At 39.4% G+C, this 22,757-nt stretch overlaps 1 protein-coding gene across 9 annotated transcripts in view; it reads right to left on the bottom strand.

The window, feature by feature from the left end:
• Positions 1 to 22,757, bottom strand: part of LDB2 (LIM domain binding 2) — a 218,114-nt gene that overhangs the window by 132,091 nt on the left and 63,266 nt on the right. For all 9 annotated transcript variants that reach the window (XM_065633695.1, XM_065633697.1, XM_065633696.1 and 6 more), the window contains exon 2: positions 8,082 to 8,184. In XM_065633695.1, the coding sequence (XP_065489767.1) occupies positions 8,082 to 8,184 (103 nt within the window). The remainder of the gene's footprint in view (positions 1 to 8,081; positions 8,185 to 22,757) is intronic.

The following is a 22,757-nucleotide window of genomic DNA, read 5'->3' as shown; positions in this document are numbered from 1 at the left end:
TGCCACTTTACAGACATTAGGTCTCCAACACTGGTTCATATAACACGCTTAGTAACAAGCAGAAGAGATTTGAGGTATCTATTTGTAAGATATCTGAAACCTTGTACTTATTTGTAAGATATTTGAAAAAGAGGTTGATAGGACAGCTTTCATGATAAACCCTTCCATGGAGTACCTAACTGAGGTTGTGTGTGTATGGATGTGCACACACACACATGTTGCACACAGACGGCACTTCACAGTAAAGAAGCTCTTTTGTATTTTCAAGGTATCAATAACTCAGAAGCACTGGAACATTGTGCTAACAAGACTGAAGTAGACAGAGGTGAAGATCTAATTCAGATCTGCTAATCACAAATCAGGAACTAGAAAGAATTACTCCTTCAGCGTCTATCATTAATACAGAGAAAAGGAAAAATGCATGCTCTGAAGGAAAGCGGTGGAAGGTTTGTGTGGGAAGTCTTGCATAGCCAGCAGTATTTGAAAAACATTATTCATATTGCTAAAAATTAGAAGTAGTGGGGTGTTTTTAATCACAAAAAGTTTAGCAACCAAGATGAGAAAAATCATTCCAGAACTTGTTATGATGAAGGGAACCAGGGGTTGAACGCTGGCACTTGCTTTGGGACTCCGGGGAATCCGAGATGCAGGTCAGACAGAGCCCCTTGGCTGATAGGGGCTCCACAGCCTCCCCAAGGAATCTGTTCCAGCACCTTGTTTTTCTTATCAGTAGGAACTAACCTCTCAACGTGCTTTTAAAATGCAATTTAAGACCAGCATATTTTCTCCCGTTCATCATGGATATGGACACAGACGACATGCCTTTCCTTGACAGGTCCTGTTATTATATCCCATTTTCCCCTCTCCTTTTTTCCCATGTCTTCTCTTCTGTAGACTGACGAACTTAAATTCTTTCATTTTTCTTAGTAAGTCTTATTTTTCAAGACTTTTGCTCTCCTCTGGACACTTTCCAATCAGACCACATGTTTCTGTACAAATGCCATCCAAAACACGCATTCAGTACAGACAAAGAAAAGGCAATCCCAATCAGTAGGAGAGATACAGCTGGTACTTCAAAATACTGGATTCACCCAAGCTCAACTGACTGGGACAGAATACAAATAAAACTAAGCATGAAGATTAAGAATCTGTTAAACAGACTTGATAAGATACACAAAAGCCACAACTATACTGAGAAAGAAAACAACTTTGGCAAAAAACTTAGTAGAAAAATGAAGGCAATAATTAGAAGGAAAAAACCCTGACAATTATAATGAATATGGAATGTAAAAGGAAAGAGGAATAAAGGGAAAGCTTTTTGTAATAACACATTATAAAACATAAAATATTAGAACAAGATGCTGAAAGTGGCAGTGAAAGATCCATGAATGTATGGACTAGAGAAAATAAGAAAGACCTTGAATTTTATTCAAAACTTGATTTAATTTGGAAACAGAAAATTTATTAACATCAATATATAAAAAGCTCTTTTGTTCTACTTTTGAAAAGAATGTTGATCTTGAGATCAGACGTGCTTCCTAGTCCATCAACAGCTAAGAATCATTTTACATAGTATCTATTAAGAGTAAATGTTTTAAAATTAGCAGTTCTAAGAGTTTATTTTGTATGTTTCTATCTAGTATTATGAAATAATAATTAAAACAAACAAACCAACCACAGAAGGAATTAAAAAACCCCACTACTGTTGTACTGGTATTTAAGAAGGGATACTATACAGTCAGATAACTCTATACATAAGACACTTGCTTGATATCAATCCAGACAAAATAGTGAAAAAAAATTATACAGCATTTAACCGATGAAGATTGAAGTGAAAGGGATGTAATTAATACCAGTCAACATGCATTTATGTAAAATAGGTCTTGTCAAACAAATCTCATTTTATTCTTTGATGAGCTTACGGAAGTTTGCATGCTAAAGATAAGTGCATAGGTGTAATAGACACCTGTAACGCATTTGACTTACTAGTGCATTGCTTACTAAAAATTAGTAATATACAGTTTTAATAGAGCATATGTAAAATGGATTGAGAACTCCTTAAAACACCAATTTTAAGAAGTAATTATCAATTAGAAATCATTAACTGGGGGCATGGAGGTGTTAGTGGTGATCCATAGTCACTTGCAGACCGCTTACACCTGATTTTAACAAAACGTTCATCTATGTTCTGAAATTAAATTTGAAAGTATGGCCCAGAAACTCTGAAGAAAACGAAACTAGAAGAGTGGTATATAAAGATGAAGACCAGGCAGTTGCACAGAATTATCTGTCTCACTTAGTAAGCTAGGCCAATTTACTGTGTTGTACCTGAATGCTCAAATCATGTTTAATGACTGGGATGTCTTTGGGAAAAAATAAAAGTAAAAAGAAAGAGCATGTTCCTGAAAATACTACAATCTGTTTCTCTTGGCAAATTTAATTTTCTCTGTAAGACTAACGTGAAAGAAGCCAGAACGTGGTTTTATAGAAACCTGGGGTGATAATGTAGCATGCTAGCCTCTCAAAACCATCTTTTTGACAATAGTTAAGCAAGAGGGTAATGTGTAGCAATCTTTCGCTGTTCATTCCCAAGCTATGTTCCCTGCTTGTAAGAAATGCCCACCAGACACAGCTTTCCACCATTACACCTGCAGAAGTTATCAACAAAGGGCTGTAACATTACCTGTGTAGAACAGGTTATAAACAAGCACAAAGGCAGAATGAATCTGTTGCAGCTCACTTGCTCTGTATCCACTAAATAACTTGTAGTAAAGTATAAGATACAACTATGCAATATATTCTAAAGAAACTTAGATAAGCTCTTTAAAGACGATGATTTTACCATTTCGTCCAAATTTCACCATATTCTGAAGCTGCTACCCAGAAAACTGTACCTCTAACTTTCCTATTATCAAAAAATAAAAAAATTAAGAAAAAGCAAGCGGAGTTCATGCACCAAATAGAGAAAATGAACAATAAGCGCATAAAATGCAAAGCATGGTATAGTTATATTCTACATTCCAAACACAAACTGCAACAGCAATTATAACACAAAATGCATATTCAATTATCAGCTACAGATTCAGAGCAACAATAAAACTGAAATAACTATATTTTTCTAGGGATACGCAGAGCAGAAGAACTCAACTTGTTCCTTGTGAAATCTCTGCTGTGTAACATTATGCAATGCCATATACAATCAGGTGATGGAAGCCCATTAAAAGTGCCTGAAATTCTCAATACATTCTTCATCTATAGGCTTAAACAAATCCATTTTGATGAATCCATCACATCTACTATACATGAAATGTTTTTGCAGCTACACATGTGATAGCTCCCACTTTTGCTTCCTCACAGTGTACAGTTCCTCCATGAACAGAAAGTGTTTAGTGAACAGAATAGAAATGTAGACAAGCTCTAATTTTCTGTACAGTGGCAACTGCATCCGTTACGCGTTACAGTGTCACTTTGCTCTGAAAGAGTTAACTTTCTAGCTCCTATTCTCTGCAGTGCTGCATAAACACTGCACATTATTCTCACTGAGCATGCTTCATCTTTCCTGTCTCCACAGTCTTGGGCTGTCAATCACCTGTCAGTCCCTACCACATCAGCACAGTGCGCATCACCAGGCTGTCAGCACAGCAGCTGATGAGACTCTGCTAAGAGCTGTCAATCAAACTTGTTTCTCTTATCTGTTCGGGAAATATTTTGTCTCTAAGAAACAAAAAACCCGGGCAACAATGGATCAGAGTCTAGTATTTACTCTTTTACAGGGATAGAAGGCTCTTAACAGGAAACGAGTATGTTTTATCCACAAACAGGAAAAAAAAAATCTGCTCCATTAGGCATATTTTCTCTTTTAGTTTTGTTTAAAACCTATTTATTTCTTGACCCAATAAATCAGAGAATAGTAAATTACAGTACATTTTTTTGTTCTCTTTGTAAAATGAATTTCATGTGTTTACTTAGTTTCTGTTGAACATAATTCAATACAATTTAAAACAGGTAGCATCTCTGCTTTTGGGAATCTTTCTCTGTCTCTAGGCATTGGAATGTGTGAGCCTTCTCTCCATCTCACTGTAGCCAAAAAGCCAGACTAGAAAAAACACAATTTACACCTTTGCTACATTAAATTATACCTTTATTTTCTGTACCATTTCTCATTAAAACTCAATTTCAACACAGAATTTAATAACATGAGTGGGCTTCACAGATAATAGCAGACCAAAAGAATAGCTGAGGGGTATATAAGCAAGCAAGAGAAAAACATACATTTTCAGTGGATCTTTGAAAGAAGATAGTATCTTCTTTCTGGAATGCTGTACCAGGAAAGAATTGCAGAAGGTAAAGTTCTCATATATACTTAAAATACTGAAGAAAGACAACAAGAGCTGCAAGGTGGGCACAGCAGCAATTTCAGGTCTGACATACAATCTCCGCATGAAAAGCTGAGCTGGGCTTTCAAGTACACATCTTTCTGGGGCAGAATAATGTTCTGCAAAGATAACTGGTCTAGGTCTAACAAACCTGGCAATCAAATTAATTAGCACTGGTGAATCACTGAACTAACAGACCTCTACTCTTTCCAGGCCATAAGTAAGGATCTTTACATGCTGTGCCAACACAGATACAGAGGCACATTTAAAGCCAGCTGGAGTATCAGTACATTGTGCTGTCTTGTGCCAAGTGAAGTAAACATAACCCAGTGACTTAAAATCCCAACTTCGACCCATATCTACTTTTCCCTATAAATTAAAGAATCACAGAGTGGATAGTCAAGCAGAAACCTTGCACACCCAACAGCGAGAGTAGCAAAGGGAAGAAAAATGCTTTTCTCAGCGTGGAGACGAGCGCTGTAAATCACAGTAATGTGAAAGGCAGGCCTAAAAATATCTGGTGTTTTTCATAAAGCTTCATTTTGGGGCTGTGAAACTAAATAAGCAGCTTAGTTTTCTGAGATTAAAAAAAAAAAAAGTTTACAAGCCTTACAGTTTCTTGGACAGCGCTGTATATTAAAAATTAAAAGATATGAGAGGCAAGTAAAAGCATTATTTTTTTAAAATCTTGTACATTTACACAAGCAATGGTTTACAGGCCTGATTCACATGCTCTGAGCATTTGTGTTGGCTGTTGGATTGGGCTGTCCAGGTAAGAGCAGGGGGCAGAGAGAGCCAGCTGGGAAAAAGGCTGCGATAGGAAACCCATGGAAAGGAAAAGTTTAAAGCAAGTAGGGAAAAGAAACCACAGAGGGGCTTGGGGATTGCAGTGAAAATTAGAGAAGTGAAGAAGATAAATGCACATTTCAGCAGCCTCCCACAATGGTCCTGGGGGCTTTGAAGAAGGAACCTGGGGCAAAACACCATGCTCCTCCTTGTCTCCAGTGAGTGGTTTAAAGCAAGATCCAGATAGTCCCTGAAAACAAGGAGGGAAAAGGACTGGGAATCACTGTAGCCCAGAGAAAAATTGTGGCCATGGACAACAAAAAAACATTTGTCCTTCCCCCCACACACACACCCCCCCACAAGACTTTTTCTGGAATTTATTTGCTCCAGAAGAGAATATTTTAGTCCCCAAAGGAGGGAAATCATTGCCCAAAGGAAAGAAAATGAGGTGGCAGCCACAACCGATGTTGGAGATGTAAGCAAATCTCTCACAGGCTGACGCAAGACAAAGGTAGGCAATTTGGAGCAAAATCCTGGAGCAAAGGCAAGAGGTCAGCATCTTTCAACACTTTCAACTCTCTAAACGCCTTCTCAATGATGCCTGTTTCTCTTTTCTAGTGCCTAATCTTGGTTCCTTCCATTACTGTTTGTGCCTGCAAGAGTAAGAGCAAGCAATTTGTCTCCTCTTCCCTCTCAGCCAGCTCCCATGTTTCTAATGCCCACAACATACTAAAGAGCGTTCACGCTGGGCGGGGTGGCAGCTGTCTGGCTGGGGACAGCGTGGATGGAGACCTGGCACTTCTGTTTCACCTCTTCCAGAACTATACACTTGGTGCTGCCACCACTCAGCATGCTCTGGCTCTTCTAAAAGGAGCTCCAGCCCACTGGCCAGCAATTTCACTTGTTACTTGGAATAAAGGTACTGAGTGACATTATGGTCTTCGGGAGATGCCATGACCCTCCATAGTCATAATAGCGCACACGCGCAGCTTGGGCAGGCAAAATGAAGACCTCGATCAGGTCTCCGTGCTCAGTGACAACCTGCTACAAGTAGAAGCGATATTTTTTGGACCCAAAAGGGAGCAGACTGCTCTGTTCTCAACTCCTGCGCATGTTTTTGGACACAAACTTCCCAGGTAGGAAGAGGGGGTTGCTCTTAACACACAACCTCCACTCTGTGCCCTCCTCAAGCAACACTGGAGATGTCCCCTAGCAGGGACTTGGACAACCTGGCACCTCCCAGACTGCTCTCGAAGCCTGCTCAGGTGGCAATGGAAGTCCCAGACTGGAATAGCTCCAGCATGCACTTTAGAGTACCACTAACCAAAAATACTGCTCATGTCAGAAAGAAACACAAATACTGTCGTTCAGGATTACGTAAATATCTACAAACAAAGGAAAGGAAGCATGAATGAACAGAAAGAGCCCTACATGCTGAGCTTTAATTCCAGATGCTGAAAATAACACCACCAAAACCAACAACAGTTTGTGCAGAGGCCAGAAATTAAAAGCAGAGGAAAAATCCCGTGCACTAGTGGCTTTTAAAAACATGCCCACAGTAATTTGATCTTTCAATCACATTTATCAACAACAATCCTAAGAATCACAGTATTGTCCCATACCAAACTGGCCCAGTTACAGATAGCACAACCATTATCAAGCATTTGTGACAACAGGAATATTTCACTCTTTGACAAATTCTTTCATATGTAGCCCTGTTTTCCAGAAACACAACTCCCTCTGATCTAACTGGACATTAATTGCTTTTTTGCTGATGTATCTGTGCCTTCTGGACTGATAACACAACCAGCAAATCTGATATCTGACAAGTTGACTCAACCTAATCAGGACAGATCAGCTGTTACCAACATTGCTATAGGCTGTAATTTGAGGACCTTTACAGAGTTATCACTTGCTTTGAAAGGCAAGAAACTGTAATTCTGTCAACACTAATCCCAGAACGTGCGTTCAAAGTGGTTGTTACTTTTTCTCCAGGAGAAGGTAACACTTGTCAAATAAATACCTGAGATAATTGATGAAAGGAATTAGAAGTATGTGATACGCTGACAATCAGTCACTCTCATGAAAAAGAAGAACCTCACAAGATTCAGAACATTAAGCAGAGAGCAGGAGCTGCCACTGTGAAAGCAAGGGTCACTCTGAATGGAGTGAAACAATTGGCAATGCAGTTTTTCAATGTTTACTTATCTCTCTGTTGCTTAGTGTTAAAGCTGAGTGAATTATTCGCTTCAAACAATTTGTTCGATGAATTTTACCCCTTTTTCCTGCTCAGCATACGTGGGCAACAGACACCAATGCCATCAGATTTATTCACTGCTTCACTTTTATTCAAGCTTCTCTTTAGTGCTTGACTGAGAGTACTCTAGATTTCCACTGCTGTTCAGACAACATCCAGGGCAGGTCTTTAATGTGTGCAAACAGCACAGATCCACATAACAGATGGAATAATTATTATCTGCACTGGCAAGGATATAGCTTTTGGTATTTTTTTTTCTGATGCTTGTTAAAATCTGGAAGCCCTTTGAGCAACAATATCGAAATTTGCTACAAAGTTCCCTTTCTGTGAACAACTTTGCCCACAAGACTCAACACTCAAATACTTGCGGAAACCAAATTAAAAAAGACTGCAAGCACAGTCAAAGCAAATTAATTAAAAAATTCCAAATATTATATTGTGTTATTTGCCCTGCTCCACTAGGAAATAATTTATTTTCATGTAATAAAATTTAGAGGAATTCCACACAAAATAAAAAGGATTCCCGACCCATGTAATTCTTTAATGGAACTTGATGGTCACTGAATACAAACAAGTGACTTTGTCATTGCCAGGGTTGCATCTGTCTCTTACAGTGCTTAGAAACTCAGGCTTAAAAATAGAACAAAAAATATATCTCTTACTGTATCGCTTTGGTCCATCTTCCAAACAAAACGAAAGGGTTAAGGTTGCATCATCTTCAAAAAATTCAGTTGCAAAGGCATCCCACCAGAGGTTGTCACTATCCTAGGAAGCAACAGATCATTCACTTAACAGGAGGCAAAATGAAAATATGTTCATCCTTTGTAAAAGAAATTCAACAGGATCACACATAGTTTGCACATCTTTATCTATGATTTGAGGTGTAGAGGTCTATATGATATTTCAAACTAATTTTCCTAGATAAGGTTCTAGTTCTAATTTAAGAAAAAAGCTAAAATGCTCATTATACAATAAACTGTCTTTCCTTTTATTGAGCACACTAAATATGTAAAAGACTTTTACTCTCGTAAATATATTCGTTTCTTTAAATGTTAAAAATGTTTTTATAATTCACTTGCAAATAAAGTGATTATTACTTTTTCCCTCCTTTCTTGGGCTGTGTATCTCAACTGCTTAGTCCTAATAATGAAAAAACTTCAGTACTTTATTCTATAATGCTACATAACCTGATTATCAGCATGAATTGACAGAAAGTTATTTAAAACCTAAATATAATAGCCATTCCACTCCAGTGCATTTAATATAAATACAATGCTACTGCAGGTTAATTAAATACCATCCAGTTACTTAAATGTAATTGTTGTGAGAAATCTTTACTTTTCAGTGTGATACATGAAGTGAAAACAATATTTTAAGATGATCTGTGTATACTTAGACTTAAGTAATACACATAGCTGAAACATAGCAATTATCCATGTAGTGTGCAATGTAAAGCATGTACCGATACACCACTACGGGTGGTCTGTTGGCTTTGACAATTGAACCAGGCATTGTCAGAGCTGGGTGATCAACAACAGGCACCCAAACCTCCATGTCTAGCACCTGTGCAAGTGGGCCAGCTTGCAAGGGTTTTCACAGAAGTCAGGCAACAACAGAGTCCGCCAACTGTTTCATTTAAAAGCTACAGATATATTTAATAGCAGATTTTAAATTTTTGGTGCAGTCTCTTCTGCTCCTTTGAGGTCCTGAGATTTAAATCACCTGCAGCACACAGGATCAGCAACAAAGCTGTAAATACATTTCTGAAGAAGCCCCAGTCGCACTCCTCAGAGCCACTCACAGCAGCTGCCTTCCCAGTGTGCAAGGCCAGGTTAATTCAGCATAGCGAGCACTGAGTACCTCTTAATGCCTGAGCAACATGTAACTATGCCAGAAAACATTTGTTACCTTCACAGGAAAAAAAACAACAACAAAAAAAAACCCAAAAAAAACCCACCTGAGATAAAATGCCAATTTAAGACAAAACGTGCATCTATTGTATTCATTATATGTACACATACAGAGAAATAACTATCTGGGTTTTTCAGTTCTGCTCCTTTTTTTTCCTGAAGATGTTACTATTGGATTTCACTCCAAACTGCTGAGCAGGGTATCTTTCCTGCCTCACAACTTCGCTTTGCTTTTTGCCAAACATCCAATGGAGAAATGGTAAGGACAGGTTTTAACATTCCAGCTCCTACCAGAGACCCCTGAGATACTTCTTGGCTGGGTCAGAGCCTGTAATTCACCTTCTTGCCAAGGCTCATCCTGTGCTGCAGGACGAGTGGCATGGCCCTGTGATACTTGCTCAAAATTCAGTCACACAGCGAGGTATCAAAACTGTCCCCGTGTCTTAGATATCTGTTGTCTCGGAGAGCTGCTGCTCTTTCCTCTTTGCTGGTGTAAACCTGATGAGTGTTTCCATGTGCAAACATCACTGCATAGTCTAGTCAAGTAGCCACAACAGTAAGTACAGAATATACATTCAGGTTCAACAGAAGCCCAGCAAACGCACCTCTGCACACCAGCCCTTCACTGGGGACAGCCTGCTGGGTGACATTATAAGCCCATAAAAGACTGTATTGTCCAACAAGTCATTACACGCCAGCACTCTGCCATTTGCCAAAAAAGGGGCTGCAGTATCGTTTAACTGGGATACTTTGGACACACTTGTCATAGGGAAGTGAGAGAGAAGGGAAGAATTTAAGCAACATCACATCCTACGTTTGCAATTCTTGCTAACTCAGTAGTTGAGTGTCACTGGAGCTACTCATGCAACATCCGATGACATGGGAGGCAAAAGGGGAGCACCACACCGTCAGGATGCAAATGCACATGGGAAAGACAGAGAAGAGCAGGGCAAGTGCAGGGCCTCACCTCAAACCACACATATTTGCACTCACTCTTGCTTCCAAGAAGTCTGAAGGCAAGGATAATATAGAGACTGAATTACTGTGGATTCCCTCCCTGGATAGATGAAGTATCCAGACTCTGTCACAGTTTGAATACTGTCCAAGGTCTTTATCTTAGGCTTTTGCATATTTTATGTCAGGAAGAATGAAAACCAGAAAATGTAACACCCCACCCACAAAAAGAACCCAAGCCTTAATAGAATATATAAATCCTCTGTCAAGCTCTGATAGTCTCTGTTGATTAATTCTCTGCTCCACCCTTGTCACAGGTGGGCCCAACTACTCTCACAGCCAAATAGTGAACAAAACCAAATGAGGTGTCCCCTAGCCAAGCTGCGAAAGTATCCAGTTATTTAAAAAAAAAAAAAAAAAAAAAAATAAAATTACCCCCTCTTTCTTGCAAAAAGGGGATGGTGAAGGCAAGGCTGCCCCCAGGCATCTTTAACTTATGCTCTGACAGGTTACGGGGGATTTTGCCAGAGTAATTATTTTTCTATTCAACAATAATGAGAAATTACCATGGCAACCTCCCTTTCACGTAGTGCACTCACACGCTCAAACATTGAAATAATGGCCTAAACATAACAAAAAGAAATTATACTTTAAAAATATTTTGTATTAAAATAAACTTAAGGAATGGGTCAAAAGAGAGAAGAGGGCAGAGACAGGCAGTGAGTTGGGTCAGAAGTGAAGATGCTATGCTGCTGTAGCCAGCTACCCAAGCAGCAAAACGTCTTCTGCCACGATTGTCATTGTTCCCTCTGATCCTCTCCACCCCTGGTATTATTTGTAATTTGAAGCATGGCTCAACTCTGAATAGGGTCTCCAAGTAAATGGAAGCCTAGGGTTTCAATATTTTTTCCTGACTCCGATTTCTTTGGCAAATGTAATCAGGTTTTAAGTACAATGATGTTCTTTTTCCCCCTCCATCTAATAGTCCCACATGTTCGCTGTGTGATCTGAGAGTCAAGCTGCGTTCTTCTTTACACCTTACACACTTACATGATTAAGAGTCTGCAAGCCAAATGAGGCTTTTATACTTGCCTGTGATGGTGACTGCTGAACCAAAATAGATCTTGGAACTGGAATATAAGGCCAACTGAGCCTATGGCATTTTCTTCAAATTATTTTATTTTTGTTTAATGACTTGGAAGGTAGAATGGAGTTCATGTAAAAAGTCAGTACATGAAACCATGCTTGAGAGAGGATGCAGACACCTTGCAGGACAGAACTGGAATTCAAAATGATTTTGATAGATTGCAGAAATGATTTGAACTGAAGATGAAATTCAATAAAGTGAAGTGACAAAAGCACAAATACAGAATGGGAAATAACTGGCTAAGCAATACTGTAGAAAATGGTCCAGATCATAAAGCAAATATGTCAACAATCTGCTGCTCTTGCAAATAAGGGAAATGTCTTAGATACAATTCCCTTCCACTCCAGCAAACACATCACTGGAAAGACTTCAACTGGAACAGTCCATCCACTTCTGGAGTACTGTGGTCAGGTCTGGGCCACCCACCCTTAAAGAACTTAACAGAAAACAACAGGAATCATGGAGTTTAAAGACACAAGCAAAAAAACCCAACCAACTCCAAAAGACTCATAGGAAGCAAAACAGAAGGACCTAGTTGTGTTTAGCATAAGGCAGAAAAAGCTCACAAGGAACGCGAAAACAGTCTTCAACCATATGAAGAGATTGCTATAAAAAATGATCACTCGTCCTCTGTGGCTAACAAGGATAGAAGAAGTAATAATTGTCTCAGTTTGCTGCCATCACAGGTTAAGTGGTTTAATCCCATTACAGCTTTCCAGGCCAGTGTTCTGCAGAGGGGAAAGGGCCGCAGAGCACGGCTCCTGTGTTCCCGAGAAGGGAGGTGCTGAGGTCCCGCTGCCCACGAGCCTCGGCAGAGCTGCCCCATCACACAATCACAGAATATTAGGGATTGGAAGGGACCTCAAAAGATCATCTAGTCCAGTCCCCCTGCCAGAGCAGGAACACCTAGGTGAGGTTACACAGGAAGGCGTCCAGGCGGGTCAGGCATCACGGCAGCTCCGTGAGACGCGGATTTTTGCTTCCTCCCTCACATCACTTTTGGCTGTACACGTATAACAGGTGTAAATAGTATGTTGAAAAGAAAGTCATGGAAACAAATAAATGAGATTCTGAATACATATAGGAAATACATCTGTTCTGAAATGAGGCATTTTTAATATAATCACTTTTCAGGGAAGAACTGAACTTTAAACGTCAACCTATGTGGCTTGACATTGGACAAGGCAAAAATAAAGAGATAGTGCCCTTGGGAGCTTACATTTTTCTTCTGGCACCTGCAACCCTTCCCTATTGACACTTACTATTTTCAGAACTCTATACGTCCATACTCCTGTTGGCAACGTACAAGCTTCTCGTATTCTTTCAAGTTAATGCTCTGTGAGGAAACTGCTGTCTCCCAAAGGAGAGAATGGTATTCCTGCCTTCCTTCCATTCCCAGCAAATCAAACTACACTTGAGCTTTTGAAGTGCAGTTCAAGATAAGATTTTGCCATTAAATACACCTGTAAAAACTGCACAGCCATTACAAATTATTAAACTCACAAGATAAGTATCATAAAAAAAATCTAACACTAATGTTTATACTCAGAGCACACTGACAGACCATTAAAAATAAAATTCCTGAATACAAGTAACCAGTGACTTTCCTCATTAGATTTAAATTAATGAGGTTTAATTTAAACATATTTAAGGTTCTGACATAAATTTCACAGGAGTAACAAATTAACAGGGATCTATATATCTTAATGTTATACATTTAGACATTTGAGTAGTGATTTGTAGGTCTGGCCCTGCAATTCACAATGTTTTTATGATCTGGCACAGGACTTTTTTGCTATTTATATAAATTCTACATGGAATACTGATATTCTGAGTCTTAAATTGATTTTCTTGGAAACAGTATGAACAGAATGAAGGAGTGGAATACCCATATTCAGTATGTAGGTGAGAAACCCATGTAGTCAAATGGCTGCCATCATACAGGTACAAGAAGATGCACACCTATCTGACATTCAGAGCATCTTTGCTCGCCATATCTGGTACCTTGTGCAGTTATTAAAAGCACCTGAAGAAGATGACCAATCTGGGTGCCCAGGGCTAGTTTGTAAGGACCACCTCCATTGCTTTTGCATTTGTTATCCTACCTCATTTATTTTATCTATCTGAAACATAAAGCATGTTTTACACAGCATTAATCATACCTTTAATCTCACAGCTAGCGGTATTTTACAGAATCTCCAACTCCAATCCCCCTGCCAGGAATGCCCAACTCCATTCCTTCCATTTGTTATTTCACACATATTCACAGTTTTAATGGTGTTGCTTGCTTTTATTTCACTTACTAGTGTGGCTGCGTGCCATCTCTCAAACAATGTGTAGTAAAACTGGCAGAAAGATTTTAAGACTTGGCTTTGGTCATATGTAGTTTTCTGTTCCATTATATACTTGCAACTTCTTGCCAAAACTCTGCTCAATGCCCAAAACATATCAGTTTCTTCAGCTTACTTAATAATTAATTAAATTATTGTTTACATTCCACTTTGGAACTTATCTTCATGTGTGCAGTGAAGAAATAACACCAAGTTTCTATTTTATTGAAGAAGCAGAATATAGTCATGCAACAAATCCCCACAGTGATACCGCCTCAGAGAGGTTGACTGGGGTGCAAAATGGGGGCAATGTCTCTGCTTCTCATGTAAATCCGGAGTAACTTTAAGAATCCAATGGAATTACAGGGAAAAGCTCATAACGGAGAGCTACTCTTATAGATTCACTGAAAATTCTTAATATATCAAAGATCATATTTTTATTGCCTATAAACCACTATACTATAAGGCAACAAAATACAGGGGGCAGGGGGAAGCAGTAACAGCTCATTTTCTGAATGGGGACGTGTGAAAAACCAAACATCGATTATTTAATTTAAGATAAAAATGGGAGAAACAAACAAACAAAAATACGGAGGCTTTGCAAAATATGCAAAATTATTCATGCCATCGGTGTGCTCTGAACTCTGGGATGTGGGAATCAGCGTCACTACAGCAAAACAACTATACTGTAATGATACTGGCCATACCGCGCAGCTTTGCAGGTACACTACTTTGAGACAGCACCACTTAGATTCTCAAACAGCAAGTCTACACTGGGCAATTACACCAGGGGTTCAGATGAACTGAAACATGTTGACATTGATACGAGGAAGAGAAATATTTTTGGCATGTTTAGAAGGATGGTTGACCTCTTCCTTGTTATTTGGCTGCTAACGTAGGCCTGAATTAGAGACGTTTTGTTAGAGTAGTTGTGGCAACTGCTCACTGGGCTGGCAAATAGCAAGACCAGTCTACATGCAGCTACAAAAGTACAGTTATTCTATTACATCTAAGCCACCCCATTTTTCCATCTACACAGGTGCTACAAGTATATTAAGTTGAATGTCCTTTTAAAATTGGAGTCATTAGAATTACAGAGATTTTCTAACTTATCAGGAAAGGATAAGACAGACAGCTATCTGGTTCAGTCTAATAACAGAATCAAGGAAGAATGCCTGGTCTCAAACCTATTATTTGTCATTGTTTAAATTTTACTGAAGCTTGTGGACAAAAGAGAAATGAATCCCGAAATATTCACTCTGTGCTTGTTTCACTATTCACCTACAGCAGACACAGGCTGCAGAGTCTAATACTGCATTGTAAGCAGTACAGAGGAGAAGGAGTTAATTTATGAAATTATGTGTCATTTCACCTGCTTCCTTAATTTGAATTCATTATTTCCACTCCTGGAACTTGTGCACAAGAATGAATAGGAGAAAGAAAGGGGAAAAAAGAGTAATGAAGCTGGGCTCAAGACATATTCCACTGCCAACTCCTTACAGCAACCATGGCATCATCCTTGATATTTCACAGCAATATTATCAAAAACTAGCAGAAGACGCTCTTTTGTCCTTTTTAAGTATATAGGATAAAATCACAGTTGGTCTCTATGGATAAGACCTATATTCTGGCTGTGTGAACAAAAAGACTGGGCATTAACAACTAAATCATGTGCTGTTTTCAATAGAAATAGATACTTCCATCCATAGCAGAGTATCTGTTTGGACTTGGTATATACATAGTGCATACTAAATCCATAGTTGAAGTTGTTTTAAATTTGAACCCTCTTTTCAAAAAGGCATGAGGATGTCTCCAGCTGGGTGCAAACGGTAACAGATTTTCTTGGTGGCATCCTCCACCCATAATCACTGGAGTCAAATCACAGCCTTGAGTTTTGTGTTTACAAAAATGAATCACGGTTACACTTCTCTATTCTGCCACAGAATACACCACAGCCTCAGCCTTTGAGAATGGTTTATAGAGATGGAATATTAAGTGTGTCTATTACCTATTGTAGTGTCATCAGTAATGTGAATGTTCTTGTTTTATTCTGACATTTTGACCTGGTACAACATTGACAACATTTCAATACTGCAATGGGAACACGATGAAGACAGTCCTTGACACCTTCGTTGCACACTGGACTCTCATCACCTCTTTGTTCTCTGAAGTCTCACGAGAGCATCACACATATTAGAGACACATACAAAGCTGGGACCTTCAGAGGAACCTCCCTCCGAACAACTACAATCTAAACTATGATCTAACAGACTGTATTTTGAGAGGTAAGAAGGAGCTCTCCAGCTGAGTTAAGAAAACGTCCAGCTTTTATCTCTTGTGCGAGTCTAGGGGCCAAGGCAGGGAAGAGAAACCCAGGTAAGACAAACATCCTTCTACCTGCATTCCAGCTTCTTGCAGAAGTCGCAAATGGTGACAGGGCAAACTAATGCAATGATAGAGTTGATTTTGTCGTAAACAAATCTTATATGGGTTGGAGGCCTGTATCTAGTGGAGTCCCTCAAGGGTCAGTACTGGGACCAGTATTATTCAATATATTCATCAACAACTTGGATGAGGGAATTGAGTGCACTTTCAGCAAGTTTGCTGATGACACCAAGCTGGGAGGAGTGGCTGACACGCCAGAAGGCTGTATTGCCATCCAGCGAGATCTGGACAGGCTGGGGAGTTGAGTGGGGAAAAATTTAACGAAATATAACAAGGGAAAATGTAGAGTCTTACATCTGGGCAGAAACAACCCCAGGTTCCAGTACAGGTTGGGGAATGACCTGTTAGAGAGCAGTGTAGGGGAAAGGGACCAGGGGTTCCTGGTGGACAGCAGGATGACCATGAGCCAGCACTGGGCCCTTGTGACCAAGAAGGCCAATGGCATCCTGGGGTGTATTAGAAGGGGGGTGGTTAGTAGGTCGAGAGAGGTTCTCCTCCCCCTCTACTCCACCCTGGTGAGACCTCATCTGGAATATTGTGTCCAGTTCTGGGCCCCTCAGTTCAAGGATAGGGAACTGCTGGAGAGAGTCCAGCGCAGGGCCACGAAGATGATGAAGGGAGTGGAGCATCTCCCTTATGAGGAAAGGCTGAGGGAGCTGGGTCTCTTTAGCTTGGAGAAGAGGAGACTGAGGGGTGACCTCATTCATGTTTATAAATATATAAAGGGTGGGTGTCACGAGGATGGAGCCAGGCTCTTCTCAGTGACAACCAACAGTAAGACAAGGGGTAATGGGTTCAAGCTGGAACACAAGAGGTTCCACTTAAATATGAGAAGAAACTTCTTCACAGTGAGGGTGACGGAACACTGGAACAGGCTGCCCAGGGAGGTTGTAGAGTCTCCTTCTCTGGAGATATTCAAAACCCGCCTGGACGCCTTCCTGTGTAACCTCATCTAGGTGTTCCTGCTCTGGCAGGGGGATTGGACTAGATGATCTTTCGAGGTCCCTTCCAATCCCTAACATTCTGTGATTCTGTGAAAAAACATATAGGTAAGGAGATATATCTCTATATGACACTTACACACCCTCTACTCTACTGGACTTCGAGAAAACTGTTGCTAAGACTCAGAAAAAGACTTTTAAAACTAAGGATACTTGTAAATGCTTTCCTGGACTGGAATCCAAGTATGCATTTGTCAGCTTGCAAGTCAAATTAATTAAAGATTGTAACTTCCTGTTAAGCTTTGCAAACCAGGTAAGCACATGTATATCATCATGTTGGACATTTCTGTCTGACCAAAGAGATATTATTTCTTAGGAAGGTACACAAAGTGGAAAGGATCCAGTGTATTGTACATCCCATTTCCTTTAGAGGACAGGTAATCTCATGCACGAAATCTTAATTTCATAATAACTAGTCAGAAAAAGAGAAAACATTTAAGAGGGAAGAATTTAAGAAATCACTCCCTTGTGTTACTATTTACAAGCGTATCTACAATTATATAATTTTTGGCTGCATTTAAGCACTTAATAATATAACTGTGGTTCTGGGTGTTCAGGTATCATCCAAAGAAATTGCCATAGCACTATATAATTCCAGATAGTACAGAGAAGCAAATGTTACATTGGCTTACAGAAATTCTGGTAAGAAGCAATGGTAAAGCACAAAATCGAGTTCTTTGTTATGTATTATTAATAAAATACACTATATCTTCGCTACATATATAGTGCATATTCTTCAACCAAAAAACCACTGTGGGAATTAACAAATAATTTCTTAAGAGAGGTACAGTCACCTGCAAATTATGTTCTTTAAAAGTTCGTTCACATTTTTTATTCAACTCAGAAGCACCACTTGTGTGATTTTTTTAAAGGATTATTTCTTTAGTATAGCAAAAGTACATTTCAAGTTAATACCTGTATACATTCTGTACTTATTAGGATTAGTAATCACAGCCATTTTTGTCGACTGGCAATGCTACTCTATCCACAAATATTATCTGTGCTAAATGTATGTTTCAGAATCTAAAATCTACTTAAGAAAGAGACGAGGAAAAAAAAGGTATTGCTGAGGTATTAAGTTATTAAGTCCATATTTTAGTCTCACTTGGTCCAGTTTTCAATACTACAGTATAATTAATATCATCCGTATCAGCCATTTGGGCCACTAATCAGCTGAAGTTGTCAGATGCACAGGTTTTGAAAATAATACAGCTACATTTATTGCTTGTAATTTTTGATACAGAAACACGTGCATTCAAGCTTAATCGAACATTAAGTGTGAGATTTTCAAAGCTAATTAAAAGACTTATGCATCCATTTTCCATTAAACTCAGTGGAAATCAGATGTTGGAATATTCTGAATAAGGTTCCAAATCCCAGCATGGAATTAGAACTCGTTACATTTGCTGAATCAAAGCTGGAGGGTGACAACAGGGCTGGGATTCATTTCACCCCAAGACAGTTGTCTAAATTCGTATGAGATAAAAAGCCTCCTGGAGATATCTGTCTCTTCACTGACTGTAGAGGGAGCCTAGAGAATAGCTTAGTCTAGCCATGCAACTTTTACAGGGATAAAGGTAGGTAAGAGAAATCCTATTATATGTACCTACCAAGAATTTAAAATTCAGGAAGAAAACTGGCTGAGCTTTTGGGAGCTTACATAGTGAAGGACAAACATAAGTGAAAAACTGGGTGAAACAACCGTACCTACTTTGTCTAAATTTTTACAGTCTTGGCAGGAAAAGCTACAAATGATGTTCAAGTTTTTTGCTCACAATGCTCAAAGATCTCCAGGCTGCCAGGTTCCCGCTGTTTCATATAAAAAGCTCCGAGTGGCAGACAGAAGTTGGAGCGCTGGTTAAAGATTTCTGCCAGTATGAAATGTTCTAAATGAAGAAGATGTGATTATTTGCCTGGCTTCCTAACTCCACTCCCTGGCTTGCCACAGCTGCCAATAAAGGCCCTCGGGTCCTGTATTTTATTTCACCCTGTATTTGGATACAAAATTCCTGTACAAAATACAATTAAATTTTTCATATGTATCCTCCTACATCCTCAGAGATCTGCAATATAAGGAAATCTTAAGACAACATATCAAGTATTGCCATTTCTCACTGTATTATGCCGCTACAACCAGATCACTTGGTTGCTCCCTGTTTCCATCATGTTGCACTGTCCTTCTCAAGCACGTAACACTCACTAATGGGCTTTTGACAGCCAAGTCTGGTTAATGAAGGAACAATAATCAGGAGTCCTGGTTGCTCCGACAAAGCAAGAATGGGTTGTGCTTCAGACACTCACAGATTTTCACTATACACAAGTTTTGCTGGTGAGAAGCAGTTATTAGCACAGGGCAGTGAACTTTTTAAACTGGCATTTGCATTTACAAATTAAAACTCTTGATTCAAATGGAGACGTCTGAATCACCTGCTTACAATGAAAAATCTACTTAGAACCAAAACTTTTACTGTTATTGCTGCTATAATATTGTATAACAGTGTAACAGATCACTGACAAGGGTGTTAAGGTTGCTAAATCAAAGGATATTTAATTCCTGTCCTGAAAGGCACCAAAAGAAATATAGAGAGAATGAAGCACATGTTGGGAAGCTCACAGGTTGTGATAACAGAGTGGGTTTGTGTGTTTGTTTTAATTATTAACTTTAAATTTTCACTTCAAAGAAATGGAAGAATCTATGCATGCTAAAAAATGCTCCCTTTCAAAACTCTGTCTGCACTGAGCAAAGTAAGTACAGCTTTCTTCTAAATGGCATACCTTATCTTGTCAACCTCATTTAAAGTAAAAAGGCATCAGTAGTAATAATAAGAATGCCATTTGGTGAACAATTCCTTCACAGAAGCCAGCTATTACATACTGTAACAAATTAAAACTCCAAAAGTCTGTGCGGGTCCCCAGAGAAATGCTATTTAATAAAGCAAACACCGATATTGAATGTGACAGAATTCCATTTGCTACAGAATCTCATCCAACTGTGTTTGGCTGCGGCTGAAGCAATTAGAGAAAGCTGTGATTTAATGATTATGCTAAAACCCTAGACAAACAAATCTCTCACCTACCAAGTGGCCACTTAGCTGTATCACTACCACGAAAATGTATAAAAATCCTTGTAGGATTTCATTTGCTGTCAGTCAGCTAGAAGCAACAGGAGCAATTATTTACTAAAAATGTCTAGTTACCAGCTACCCTACTGCTTAAACATGAAAAATGTATAAATCTAAATTTAAACAAAGTAAGGAAGGCCAAGTGTGAACTATGTATGTCAGGGAAATCACCCACTAAGGTCATCCTTGTAGCTGAGACCTGATACAATCTAGTCAAAAGATCATAACAGGTCAGCATTTAATCCCTTTTTAAAAAAAAAAAAAAAAATCTTTATGTTATATATGACAATCCACTGGGGCCTCACCTCTGGGTCCATAAACATCTAAGGAAATTGTAAACATCTTTTCATCACAGCAGTAGCCTCCTATGAACTACAGCCTATCACTTCAGACTTTGTGGACCTGTTAGATCAGCAGTAAAACTGATTCACTTCGGATTTTTTAGCTTTCAACAGATGGTGTTTGGCCTTCCCTGTTATCTAATGCTTTCAAAATTTCTTTATGTAAAGTTGTAGGATGTAAAGCAGTATAAAAAAAGGACTGTATGCATGTGACAATTCTGAAAACTTGCTTATGGAAAGCTTGAGAATTTGCTTGGAAACTAGGGAATTTCTTAGTGTGTTCATGCCAGCCAACAAGCTCCATCGTGAGAACTGACTAAAGGTCTTTCTGATTTTTAACTTTCTCATTAGCCTGAGAACTGAGTGACACCTAGGACTGCTGATGTAGATTTTTAGCCTCGTTGCCTTCCAGGTGAAAGGATCTTCTGACCAAGAGCAAGCAAAGCCTTGGAAAAAGCAGTTCCTCTCCTCCCCAACTTTAAGGAACTAGATCTAGAGACATGGTGCATATCTATAACCTAAACAAAAACATCAGTGTTGATACAGCCTCTTAAAACTATAAAGAATATGAAGCCTGTGAGAAAGCTCAAATACACAGAAAACTATTTTAAGAAAGAAAACGTTTTTGCATAACATGGTGAATCATGCACAGAATTGCTGCAGAGGAGAGTGAAATAACTTAAAGAAGCTAAGTACAAGAATGCACTTCTCAGGGTGCTCAGACCCATTTTCAAAGATCTAAATCCTCCTGTCGTAACAAAAGCACATAGTGTGGGGGCTTGTGGCATTTTGTTGGTTTCTTTTGCTATAGCTGTGCGTTTCTAACAAAAATTAGCAATAATTGTGTTCAGAACCCTGAAAATTTTATTCAGTACTATGTGTTCCTCAAGAGTGCCGTAAACACAAAACATCTACAATTTCAGAGCCTTTCTAGAAGATTTGCATTCAAACTACTACTGAGAAGGCAGCAGTAGCCTTGACAAAGCCAAGAAGCTACATGGTCTCATTTCTGGGAATGTGTAACTGCCAGAGGAGCTGTCATCTGACAGTGAGACAGAAAATTAGAAAAGATTCAGTGCTAATGTCTTCTTACACTAGAGGAAGCTTATGTCAAGCTCAGCCCAGAATAGATGGATCCACACTTTTGGTTTCTACCAATGCAGTGAGAACCACTGTGAGATATTATCATATTTCTATGCACTATATTAAATCAGTGTACAAAATTGATCATAGCTGGATCTCTCTCTAGGTCCTCAAATAAAGACTGTATCAAAATATCACAGATCTGCAGAGGGTACCGGGTCCAGGTGCTGATTGTTTGAATATCTCAGGGTTCTCTTTCTCCAAATGAGTTCAATCAGCTTGACTTTCACACCTGATTTCTATATGCCACACTGAAGGATCACCCTTCTGCTCTAGAACACGTGACTTCTTTTCTCTCCCTCTTGCTTTCTCAGTTCCACTTTCTGATTTGGAGGAGTTTTATCTACAAGCAGATGCACTGATACCGATGGGCATATAGTCACTTTTTGTTGATATTCTCAGCTGCTGTAGTAGTGTCTATTGGATCAGGTCATCTGGCTTTTAAAATAATATATGAAGTTATCCCTCGTCTGAGGCACTTCGGAATGAATGTGAACTTTTTATAACCTCCACAACATGTGAGGTCTGAAAGCTGCAAGAGGCCCATCAGAAACTGCCAGGTCAGCACAGAGCCCACCATGTATCCAGCAGCATATCAGCAAGGACAAAGGGGTGTCCTGAAGATCAAATATGCTCTGTATTAAGCAAGCAGCTCCTTGTTCAGATTCCTGTGAGTGTTCTAGTTCAGTCAGGCTCAACATCTGGCAGGGGCCAGATCTGGGCTGACTTCCTCTGACTTGACTCAACACTCTCCAGTACAGCTGACAAACACGGGCCTTCGTGTCCTAAAGTCTCGATGGACTGGCAGAACAAGTGCAGAATCAAAGCAGCCGCCCCCTCTCTCCCTACTCACACACCTCGATCTGAAGGGACCACAAGCAGGATTACGCTGTCAGTGTTCTCCTCGTCCCCCTGCCAATATTCCAAGCAACCAAGGAAGTCATA

The sequence above is a fragment of the Caloenas nicobarica genome, chromosome 4 (genome assembly GCF_036013445.1).
Source record: "Caloenas nicobarica isolate bCalNic1 chromosome 4, bCalNic1.hap1, whole genome shotgun sequence".
Lineage (NCBI taxonomy): Eukaryota > Metazoa > Chordata > Aves > Columbiformes > Columbidae > Caloenas > Caloenas nicobarica.
The sequence above is the reverse complement of the archived record's forward strand: the minus strand, read 5'-3'. Positions and strand labels throughout refer to the sequence as shown.